This window comes from Phaseolus vulgaris, chromosome 1 (assembly GCF_000499845.2).
Source record: "Phaseolus vulgaris cultivar G19833 chromosome 1, P. vulgaris v2.0, whole genome shotgun sequence".
Classification (NCBI taxonomy): domain Eukaryota; kingdom Viridiplantae; phylum Streptophyta; class Magnoliopsida; order Fabales; family Fabaceae; genus Phaseolus; species Phaseolus vulgaris.
This window is the reverse complement of record NC_023759.2, coordinates 5,361,930-5,374,477: the sequence shown is the minus strand read 5'-3', so window position 1 is coordinate 5,374,477 and position 12,548 is coordinate 5,361,930. Positions and strand designations below refer to the sequence as shown.

The 12,548-nt window shown below is 31.1% G+C and overlaps 1 protein-coding gene and 1 pseudogene across 1 annotated transcript; one reads left to right on the top strand and one right to left on the bottom strand.

Annotated features, from left to right (window-relative positions):
* The first annotated feature begins 2,886 nt into the window (after positions 1-2,886).
* LOC137813308 (hydroxyproline O-galactosyltransferase HPGT2-like) lies at positions 2,887-11,268 on the top strand. Its single transcript, XM_068615440.1, has 12 exons — positions 2,887-3,250; positions 3,513-3,576; positions 3,693-3,742; positions 3,879-4,066; positions 5,215-5,275; positions 5,429-5,501; positions 6,110-6,233; positions 6,339-6,426; positions 6,884-6,934; positions 7,879-7,950; positions 10,345-10,457; positions 10,925-11,268. Exons 1-12 carry the CDS (start codon positions 3,129-3,131, stop codon positions 10,945-10,947), a joined length of 1,029 nt encoding a protein of 342 aa, XP_068471541.1. The 5' UTR covers positions 2,887-3,128; the 3' UTR covers positions 10,948-11,268.
* LOC137815326 (uncharacterized) lies at positions 8,695-9,510 on the bottom strand (annotated as a pseudogene).
* Positions 11,269-12,548: the final 1,280 nt, after the last annotated feature.

Below are 12,548 nucleotides of genomic sequence, written 5' to 3'. Positions count from 1 at the left end.
TCCGTAAAAAATTTCTTAATATCGATCTTTTACATACTTATAAAAAAACAACTTAGGAATCACAATCATACATTAATGACAATTAACATTTCAAGTCTATCTCTAGCACTCAAATATGTTGAATATTGATGTTTAGGTCCGAACCCTAAAAATACTTCTCGGTCAGATTTAAGATTCTCAATGTGTCACAAAAAGTTAGAAGTAAAAACAACAATACCAATAATCAATCAAGAATTAAACATTAATATAAAAAAATATAAATTCATAAATTATGGATTATTTTATATGTAAATTAATAATAATTTCTTATGCCTCTTTAAGTCTATTTTCTATATAAAAAAAAGAAGTCAAATAAATTACAAAATCACAAGTAGCTATTTTATGGTTTTATCTTATCATAGTGATAGTCTCGCAATTGTAATTTTTTTGTCCAAACTAAATAATAGTGTTAGCTTCTGTTACCTTATTTCCTGAACTCCTCAAAAAAATTACTTCAAAACTTAAAAAAGTTAGGAAAGTCTTAACTCATCCATGCAAAGAGATTATCAAATATCTTAAAAATACATACAAAAAATAAAATTTATTCGTATCATATTCTATAACATATCACATTATAATATTTTTTTTCTGATAAAATAAAAATATAAGAAACGATTTTAAAAAACTAGAGAAAAGTAACAAATTTTAAAAGTTTAAAAGTAAAATATTCTAGATATATAAAAAGCAAAAAAATATTCATTTTACGTTTAACTTAAACTTTCTCTTTAAACTTTATAGAACAAATCCTTACAGAAGTTAATTCTGAGGTGATACTTATCTACTTCAAATAATTATGAAAAAGTTGTAATTGAACTTGATTTATTCAAACAAAATTGTAGTATTTTGTTGAGTGTATTATATTTATATATTTTTTGTTATTATTTTATACATTGAAAATACTCATAACACCCAAATTTAGCAATAAATATGAATATATGATTGATAAATAATTTGTATCATTGTAGAACTTAAGGTAGAAGCAAAGCTTCTCTGTCTCTGCCAGGTGCCATTTCTATTTGTAAGTGAACCTGTTTTAGGAAGGTACTACTACCATTGTCATTTCAGTTCCACCATCACTTTCAGATGTTGCAAAATATTTGCTTCACTTTTTCTTTTAAACTTTTTAATATATTTTTTATAATATATGTTTTTATATTCTCTTAAACATTAGTGTTTTAATTTAATTAATCCATACATTTTTAATTAATGACAAAACTTTTAATAACTTCAAATTTAGAGCTATAAATTTAAATTTCAATATTTATGTGTTCTAAAGTATCTTATATTTAGTAGAGAATAATAATAAATAAATAAATAAAGAGAATAAACGTTATGAGTATGATTTATCTTCTACCATCCCAGACGACTATATAAATTCATCATAATCTTATAAATATAAATGTATGTCAATATTTTAAAATTTTTTAATTATTCATAATATATAATTTTATTCTAAATCATAATAAAGAGGTATTTATATATTTTAATTATTCTAAATTTTTCATAAGTCATGATTTCATAGAAGATCTCCAAAAATCTTTCATGAAAAATTTTTATTGAACGGATTCTGCTTCTTCTACTTGTACAAGATACATATGAAAGAAAAACATGAAAAGAAGTGAAGTTTTTATAAGCATTAAATATTAATCTTAATAAACTTAACATAGAATGTAGACAATGGAGCTTATGATTTGACTTACAACCATGAAATTCAACCTCACTTTATTAACATATGAATTCATATTCCACTTCTTCTTAATATCAAAAGTTACTTAGAAAGTGATTAACTAGTTAAATATTTCTCATTAAAAATATTATTACAATTATAATTATTTTTTTCGAGAATATCAACCATTTATCAGTCCACAAAGATATACTTTGTAACTAACCTTCTCAATGTTGGGTAGGTATCAAGTAGTTCCAAGTTTGACATATGAATATCCTAGACCAATACATTATTTTAAACTATCCAGATATTCTTTTATTTGGTAACTTTCTTACACTCTACCATCATCCTTGCCTTTCATTCTGTAATGTACCAAATTATGACTTCTCAAACACAAAGACTCGTGTATTAACATAATCTTAACTCCATACAATGAATTTTATGACCTTTTCCCAACTAACATATTCTTTTGATACTTTAAACATGGTGACATTAAGATATGTCATATTTGTCTTACCAATAATCTATACACACAATTATATTAAAAATGTTGCAAAAAAATAATTATATTAAAAAATTGATTACATGAAATATTAATAATTAAATTTCTATAATATGATTTATTTTTACTAATTAATTCTCAAAAAAATATTTTATTATGCTATTAATATTTAAGTAATCAAGTTTTATTTAAGTTTTTTTACAATAAATTTAAAAATATTAAAATTTATAGCTGTTTTTATAATTTATTTTAAAATTCTTATAATTTCAAAAAATAACATTTTCAAAAGTTTACTACAACGTATAAAAGTAATTATACTTCATTTATTTAGTACAAAGAAATTTGGCATAGTGAGACAAAATAAGAGTTAAGAAAACCTACAAAGTCCAATGTCATTAAAGTGGTAGGATACTCTAGGGCTAAAATTTTAAATTCCATATTTTAAAGTCCAATGTCATTAAAAATCGTTACATGTGATATATTTTTATAATAATAATTATTTAAAAATCGCGTCTAAAATAAAGATGATAGAAGTAATATTTTTTGTAGGTAAAGTTTACTAAAATAAGTCATTCTAGATAGCAGCTTGCCAAACAGCCCCTCCTCTTTATACAAATGACTACGAATGAAAGTAGAAAGTGCGTTTTACATAAGAAATAAAAAAAGAAGTTTAAAATCTGGAAATTGTAACTTTAAATTGGAAGTAAGCAAAAGTAAAACTCAGTAGCAGTGAAAATAACATAGTTATGTAAATTTATATATTTATCAGTTATTTATCAGTTGCAAATTAGAATTGAAGAAGAAATGAAAACGTTGAATTGAAAACACAGAGTCCTTGTCTGTTATCACTGTGATTGAGCAGTGATCGAGTTGCGAACTGCGATTGTTTGCATCACCACGATTCGCGAGCGTTGGTCGGAGATGGACACGTTACCGACGACGAAGCGCGGTGGTGGAGGGAGATCGAAGCCCGTTCCGACCTCCAAATCCTCCCTCGTCATGGCCTTCTTCTCTTGCGTCGCCTGGCTTTACGTCGCTGGCAGGTACGTACGCGCTCACGCGCTTCATTAATTAATTCTCCTTTTTTTTTTCGAATCGTTTCTCCGAATCGCTTTTGGATCCATCGAGTTAATCTTGTCGCGTAGTTACGCTGCTGTTGATTTGTGATTCAAAACGCGATTATGCTCTTTGGTTCGAACGTAACGGTTTTGCTCCATTGCTCGTTTTTTTTTATGAGCTAAAGATTTTACTGATATGGATTAATTAAGCACAGCTGTGCGTGATAGTTGTTCTTGGAATTGTTAGGTTATGGCAAGATGCAGAGAACCGAAATTTACTTGCCAGTCTTCTAAAGAAGAATTCGGCTCAGGTTTTTTTTCTTTTGAATTTTGAATTTTGCTCTTGTATTATTATTGTTTTATATTATAATAATTAATTTATAGTCTACAAACTTAGTTGCCTTGTTTTTTTATTTGTGGTTACTAGAGGCCTAAGGTTCTTACAGTGGAAGATAAATTAATGGTTCTAGGGTGCAGGTAAATTGTTCTTTCTATTTCTTTTTTTTAAATTTTAGTTTTGTTCTTTCAATGATGTTTTGTGTGGGTGATATTGGTGTGGATGGATCGTGGAATTGGAATTAATTTGTGTGTGTGTGTGTGTGTTTCTTTATAGGGATCTGGAGAGGAGGATTGTGGAAGCTGAGATGGAATTGACATTGGCTAAGAGCCAAGGGTACCTGAAGGGGCAGGGCCAGAAAAGTGGCTCTTCTGATCGTAGGCTTCTTGCTGTTATTGGAGTGTATACTGGATTTGGAAGTCGGTTGAAGAGAAATGTTTTCAGGGGGTCTTGGATGCCCAGAGGTCTGTTTCTGATTTTGGTCTTAAAAAATTCAATAATTTGCGCTTGAGTCATTTCAATGAATTTTTGTATGAAGGAGGTGTGAGAATATGCTAAGTTAGCAGGTGAGTAGGGTAAGGTAGAGGCAAAGTGGTCTTTGTAGGAAGTGATTCTCTCCGAGGGATCTGGTATTAAGAAGTGAGTTTAAGTCTAACTCATTCTCACATAACCAACTTGTAAGATGAGAATTGCCCTTACTCATATAGAATAAATTGACTTTATCTCATGTTTGATCTCCAACACACTCCCCTCACGTCGAGGCATATACATCTCATATGTGGGACTAAATATTTGTGGCTAGTTAGATAATGTTCCAATAGCGGGTGACACAATAGGCTCAATAAACCTTACCAGGATAGGTTCTGATACTAAAGTAGATTTAAAACCTAACTCAACCCTACAAAATCGGCTTGCAAGGTGAGGATTGCCCCCATTTATATATGATAAATTGGTCTTATCTTTAGTTAATGTGGGATCTCTAACATTTGGTGCCAATTGACATAAGGTTGTGTGCTCTTTTGCTTTGTCTTTACTGGTATCGAGTTCATTGGTTGTGATGCGAATTTTGAGTTTTCTTTGTTTGTTTTTGTAGAAGATAGTGATCGTGATATTTGGTTGATGAAGCATTTTTATTTTTATTTTCATTCGAGATTTTGACCCTCTCAGTTTGAATTTGGATTTGATTTGGACATTGCTTTCTTTAGTCTATTTTATTAATTTAGTTTGTTCTTTCAAAGTTTTTTGAGGATTTGTTTCGATCTATACATTGATGGTTTATTGCTATTTTCATGATTTTAGAATTTCTAGTTTCCTACCTTTGTATTCCAAAGACTAATTTTACTGTAGAAAAATGTTAAAACTATGGTTCATCACATACTTAGTGTTAAAAGGCTAGATAATTTTTGGTTCATATTTAGGGTACATGTGTTGTGCTTGTAACCATTAACATTTTCATAATCCTTTTGGTTTGGTAACTCACGTAACAAATTTGATATATTGCATACACTTTCTGAATTATGAGAATGTAAACAGTTGATATTTTTGAAGATGGTTGGTTACCTCTTGGTTCAATTATATTGTCATTAACATCTTATCTTCACTTTTCTGACAGGTGATGCCTTGAAAAAACTTGAAGAAAGAGGAGTAGTCATTCGATTTGTTATTGGTCGGAGGTTTCTCCACTTACTTATCCTTATTAATTATTATAGTACACATGATTTCCTTTTAAGCTATAATTCTTTTTAATCTTCTTTATTTCTCTAATCCAGTACTCCATGATAAAAATATCCAGGGTTCCATATGAGCTAATACTTTGTAATTGACAGTGCTAATCGTGGTGATAGCTTAGATCGCAATATTGACGAGGAAAATCGCTCAACAAAGGATTTCCTGATTCTAGTAAGCAAGATATTTGTTCTATTCTAATTTGAATCGGTTTAATCTTTTACCTTGGATAATGTGAGTGAACAGGAAGTACGTAATTATCTTAAATTTGGTTTATTATATAAATGCATTGTGATTTTGATTTTATGGGTGCAATTGGAAGAGTTCATACAATGCTTATTTGAGCTTATAAAAGTAGCTCGTAACCTTTCTTTAACCTCTTTTTCTTAGCTTATTTCAGTAAGTTTCACGTTCATGGTTAAGCTTAAGATATAAGGCTATAATGTGGTATGCTTATTAAATATGCATTTAATTAAGCTATATATATTCGAATTCACTGTACAAGTAATTGCACTATGATAATATTTTCCTAATATTCAAAGTTTAGTGTTTTCTTAAATATATTTTTGCCTTGGTAACGTCAAAAAATATGCACGTGCCGAGAAAAAACTGCATTTTTGGTTCAACAAACTATTAAGGCCAGGGGTTGGTAAAATTATTGACCATTGTGCTTATTTATTCTGTTTATTTAACATATATTGATATCAATGCTCATTTGAACATGCTTCCTTTTAATTGAACCTTGATAATACGTGTATATCTTGACCTTTTGATTATATCAGGAAGGTCACGAGGAAGCTCAAGAAGAGTTGCCTAAAAAGGTAAAAACTTTCTTTAGTACTGCAGTTCAGAACTGGGATGCTGACTTTTATGTGAAAGTTGATGACAACATTGATATTGATCTGGGTAAAGATTTCATATCTATATTCTTATTTAGAACATTTTGTTGAAAACCTATGATTTCCTAGATGTGAAACTGAGACATTCCTAACTCGGTTCACTGGCTGGCAGAGGGTTTAATTGAACTTCTTGAGCATCGCCGTGGCCAGGATGGGGCATATATTGGATGCATGAAGTCAGGAGATGTTATATCAGAAGAGTACTTTCTTTATCTGACTTTATTGTGATTGTATATCTGTCTATGATAATTGATTTGTAGATATGTTGGACTGTGTTATTTGGTATAGATGGTTCAGAGCATGCTAAAAGCTGATTGACATTGTCCATGTTTTTTTAATAGAACTTGTTTTAAAACTTCTTTATTATTATTATTATTATCTATTTTATGTTGACTATTGTAGCAGTGTATTTATCTGAAAGTTAGAATTAGCCATCAGATGTGAATGCCTTTTCGCTTTTATGTTAATTTCTAATAACTCAGTCGGCTTCAATTTTTTATCTATTTACTTTGTCTACCCGCAATAATATTTATTGCTTGTTATTTTCTTGTGCATCAAAATTGAATATTATATTTTTCAATAAATTGTCACAAGTTGAATTCTGTGGTTGAGTTTTTGTATTCAACTAATAGGCATCTTATTTTGAGCATTTTTCAGCGGAAAGCCATGGTATGAACCTGATTGGTGGAAATTTGGGGATGAAAAATCGTAAGTAATAGGTACCTTTTGCACTAGAAGATTTGATGATTTATTTTATTTATACTGAAATGATCTTCAGTTTTATTTTCTTGAAAATTGAAATCATTTTATTATTTTTTTTCTCGTATCCTTGAATGGGCAGGTGAGTGATCTTCACAATATATGACACCATAACATTAATGCTACCAAACATTTAGGGAACAATTATTTGACTTAGGCATATTAAACTTATACATATGTTTTTATCTCTTTGGCAAATGTTGGATTGTTGAAACAAATGACTTGTGATGATTAATTATATAAACTATTTCAATCACATATTGTTAAATAATTGAAACTGTGATCTGATATGCAATTGATGATTGCCAGTGTATATGTTATAAGTTATAACCATTAATTTGTGGAATTTTATGGTCTTTGCTTTAATTGTTTCTTACAAACATGTCATTAGTAGTGATGTGAAAAACTGGATGTAATGCCAAAAGCCATCTAGAATCTAATGGATTGTTTGTATCAATTCTTATTAATTTTTTTGACATTCACTCTTATTCAAATGGATAGGACAGTATTTTAGTTTTTTTAATTTTTATCTCTTTTACATTAGATTTCTTTACCTTCTTTATCACTGTAAAACTAGTTGCCATGCGATCGATGATAAATTATATCTTAGTAGATGTAGATCTATGTATTCTGCTAATTTTACAAAGGTTGCTTTTCTATCACTAGTTGCCAAGTGTACTTTAGATATTTCAGAAGGTAGACTTCTTTGATCTGTCAAATGCCCCTTAACTAATATATTATCTAAATGTTAGCCGTTATGATAATTATGTGTTACAAAATCTTTATTTCACTAGTGCGCTGTTAATAACTTTTCAGTTGTTTTGATCTCCATATTGAACTGTTTTAATTTTGGTAGCATAAAATTAATCACAATTTATTTATTTTTTCTTTAGGTATTTCCGACATGCAGGTGGTTCACTTGTTATAATTTCAAAGAATTTGGCACAATACATTAATATAAACAGGTTAGTTCTCAATGTCATGTGTATGCACTAGGGACCTTAGAAACTGAAGTAGACAGCTTTGATTCTGGTATGGGTGCCTTAATTCAGCATTTAGGCTGGCAAAGCACGGCCTCTGATACCCTTATTTGGGAAGTTGATAAAGAGGAGGCTTTGGATGTTAATTGATTGTTGTACAGAAGCATGTTCCTTAGCTGGCATTTTAGCTAAAAAAGCTACCAAATTTTCTTTTTATATTTATGCGTTCATAGAATTACACTAGACACTAAAAAGTTCTATTGGCAAAGATGTACTGTATGTACTTATTTTTTGACTTTCAATTTTTCTGGCTGAATCAAAACAAATACTAAATGTAGTTAATTACTTTTAATTTTATCTATGTTTTAGCTGGTTTATTTTCAAAAGTCTGCAATACGTGTCCTCTGATTAACACCACTGAAGGTTAATAATTCCATTTCTATACCTTTCCTTCTATTAACACACGAGTAAATATTCAAGTTAATCCATGAAAGATTGAGGCGTGACTTACAGGTCCCTTAATAATTTTCCTGTTAATGGGTCTTTGAATAATATTTTCCTCGACACTGTAGTTCCTCTGTTAGAGGACCGTTAATAGTAGTTAAATGGATGAATTAGCAAGGAAAAAAATATCTCACTCCTATGTGCCAACTCTTCATGCCTAGTTTAGTAGAGTCATAAAATGAAGGTTTTTTGTAGTTATTTGAAATTAGAAAGTTAATTTAAAATTTAGTTCCAGCTTCCAAACCTCCACTTCTGCCCAATCAACTTACCCTCCTGCAACCCAAATTAGTTCCAGTCACTGATCCGTTGAAAATACTAAACTCACCACCAACCTCTTTACTGATCCTCTCTTTATTCTGTGTGGAACCCTTCCACTTATTCTCATCCATCAATATCTCAAACAAATCCTTCGCCCTACAATTAAACCTTTCTATCGTGCTAATACTTTGCACTCCCTTCTGCTCCTTTGTTGTCCCCGCTGAACTCTTCTTCTTTGGCGCAGCTTTAGTTGATGGCAACGGTGAGAGTGATAGAGACGACACCACCTCCTTGTCCAATTCATTTTAACATGGCCATACTTTGCACCCTAACCTTCTCCAAGATCAAGGGCTTTCCCTTGGAAAGCATTGCATCCTTCATTCTCTTCCTCACCGAACCTTTGTCATTAACGATGACCGAGTTTGGAATCCTTGTTGTCGTTCTTGTCGTAGATGTTGGGGATTCAATGACCATTGTTGGAGAAATGAAGCTCCATCTCAGCCATTGGCTTTGCCATGTCAATTAAGCGTGAGGCTCATTATTTGTAGTCGGGGATGAGTTTGCCTTTCGGGCTTTGACGTAGTCTTGCCATCGAGGTAGTGAAGTGGTGTCATTTTGATGAAAAAGCTTCCCTGATCGTTGTGAGTAGAAAGGTTGGAGAGGAGGGAGGAGAAGAAGGTCCTAGACCATATCTAGGAGATTCCAAAAGTAACTTTAGATTTTGAAACTCTTCAATACGTATTTAAGTACCATTCCACTATGTTTCACACCTAGGAGCCACATAAGAGTGAGAAAGGTATCTTGACATTTAATTGCTGAAGTGGAATTTTATCAAGAGTCTCATTGTTAGATCAAACACTTAGTGCTAGATCAAAATTTATAACTAATAGTTAGGTTGACATAGCATTCCAAGTGTATAATTCAATTGTGACTTAGTCATTGCTATGTGAATATTAATGCACCTTACAACAGTGAATTGAACTCTTCTATTGTGACTTGACCCAACTAATATCCACCACGATCATTGATGCAACCCACAATAATTTCTCATTCGACAATTGTCTTATTAGGTATTAAACTCGTGACTTTGACTCTAATATTAATAGTTAGATCAAACGCTCATTACTAGATCTAACATTATAACTAATAGTTATGACGCGAGTCTTTCTAATTAAGAGAGGAACAACTTATGATGTTTGGACACAAACATAAACATAGACTACTGGGAACAAATGTCTCCTTTTATATCCATCATGCTCTTTAGAAGGTCGATATGTTTGTGAAATTTTTGTAGCTTTCTTTATGGGTTTTTGCTTTTAACTCCATGGCTTCTCCTCAAGGACACTTACTATACGTTTGTTTTTCTTTTTAATTTCAGTTAATATGTTTTCAGTAATAATTACACAAGGGCCACCTGGTTGTTACTTTTTACTTCATTTCCTGTTTTTATGAATCTGTATCTGTATAGTAATAATCACAAAATCTTGCTATTACCATTAAATACATGAGAACAGAAAACAAAGTAAAACTAAGGTGATGCTTTTGTAATTATTACAAACGCAAAATAAACCAATTGTGGCCATCTGATATTCTTTGTTCTATCCCAAAAAATTGTAGTGCGTCATTGAAGACCTATGCCTTTGATGATACATCTTTGGGATCATGGATGATGGGAATCCAAGCAACTTACATTGATGACAGTCGACTTTGCTGCAGTAGTGTCAGACAAGGTGAAATCCCAGTTCTTATGTTTTGTAGTGGTTGTTTTCTTGCATTTAACTGGGGGAACGGTTGGAGAAGGGGTTGTCTTTCCTTCCAGGTTTCTTGACTATGTTTTCTTTGAACTTGAATTGCTTGAAAATGAAAACATATTTGAACAAAATGAAATCTAGAAAAAAAGTGCAACACATTTCTCCTAACACACGATCTACTATTGATTAAAATTTATTAAAAACAACAAAATCACGAGAGAATTATTAAATAATACGTGAGATCCACAACCTTGTGATTTGTTGAAATTTTAACCGATAAGATCAAGGTGTTATCTGTGTTGCTAGCATTTCTCATTTAGAATAAAGAAAAATTGACTTGTCTTTGATCAAAATATAATCAAATAATTTTTTTTTTTGTTTTTCACCAACTCAAATTTACCTTTTATAATAGTGCTTGTCTTGTTACTTCCCGTGTCCATTTTCAGAAAAGGTATGCTCCTTGGCTTGATTGGACAATCACAAGCACATCTCTTACGTGGGAACTCATACAATTTGTCTGAAGATCAGTAGCAGTTGAAGATTATGTTCATTCTTTTAGATGTTAGCAGCGAAATTGAAAGGATAACTACAGATTAACAAAGTTCAACCATTGGGTGCTCAATTGATTATTTCGGGAGTTCTTCTCTGTTATTGTTTATACAAAACAATTCTTGATGACCAAATATTGAAGAGAAAGACCTATATACGAAATATTGATGTATTGAACCGCCACGAACAAATTGTAGACTTTGTTGTGTTGGAATTTTGCTGCAATCCTTTTTTATGATTATTTGCGTTTCATTTTAGTTGTTAGGCAATATTCTGTTCAGCAAAAGGTAAAATAAATAAAGAAATCTGAGCTAAGATTAATGATAGTTTATGAAGTTATGAAAGAATTACCAAAGTTTTAAAGTGATAGTACTTACATGATGAATTTGAGGTTGAAATAATTTATAGAAATATTTTCCATTATCAAAGGAGCAATGTTTGTAGAGACAAGTAAAATGCTACTACTTAAAAGAAATACTGAATGTTGTTCATAATATTTGTGAAACTATATTTTTTTTTTCTGATCTCTTTGGTGATACTAGAAACCTTTACGGTGGTTAGTAACTAACAATTAATCATTGGGGTTGCATTTTGTATGATTATGTTGGGTTTAAGCATGAAGTTAAAAAAAATAAAAATTAGTGCTGAACTCTTGTTGATATGCCTTTTTCTTTTTCATCGGCAAAAAAAATTCTTGTTGATATGCTGAAAACTACACAATGAAACTACGATTGGGTTTTCTATGGTTACCATAAAACGGCAGAAAATTTTCTGTCACAAATAACCCAACAATTTAAAAAACACAAATATTGTTTTTGTTGTAAAAATCGAACGCATATACCTATATTGTAAAATCTCAAACCTAAGACATTGTCGTGGTAGAAAACTCAGAGGTAGTCGAAGATGTTGCCGTTCCAAAGATTTTCAGAGATGGTTGAAGAGAGGTTGTGAAAATGCAACAAATTTTCAAAACAATCAATGGAACCCTTTGGGGTTGCAAGTTAGGGTTTCACCTTGACTCTTCCCCTTAAGAATGGGTCTTCCTTCCAAGGGAGTGTGGAAGTTGCAACAAATTGTTGATTCTTCTCCCTATATAAAGAGAGGTTTCATTCGCTTCAAAACCACATCGTTTCAAAACCACACCCTTAATTGCTTCTTCATCTTTCTCCTCTCACACTTACATTCCTCTTTTCTCTTCTTCTTCATCTTCGTCTCTTTCCCCCCTCACTTTTATTCTTTTATTTTAAATTATAATATTTCTGAGTTTATTGGGTTCTTACTCTTTTAAGACTAACTTGCTAGTTCTGATCCTCGAAAATTTTCGAGGAGTTCCTGTTGTATCTTGGGGGACTTACGCAATACACCGCGGATAAGTCTTTACAAACAGTGATTATTCACGCCTTGAGAAATTATTTTTTTCGTGTTTTAAAGCCTTATTTATACAATCGTAAGGACTTATGGTTGACAATGCGAACAATAACAAAAATTTTGTTCTGGAAACATCAATCGTTATTTCCACAA

Bases quoted from the DNA above. Each gene is read 5' to 3' on its own strand.
- LOC137813308 (XM_068615440.1), top strand. From the start codon at position 3,129: ATGGACACGTTACCGACGACGAAGCGCGGTGGTGGAGGGAGATCGAAG. The intron at 3,743-3,878 runs GTAAATTGTTCT...GTTTCTTTATAG, and splicing joins TTAATGGTTCTAGGGTGCAG to GGATCTGGAGAGGAGGATTG. The intron at 5,502-6,109 runs GTAAGCAAGATA...TGATTATATCAG, and splicing joins CAAAGGATTTCCTGATTCTA to GAAGGTCACGAGGAAGCTCA.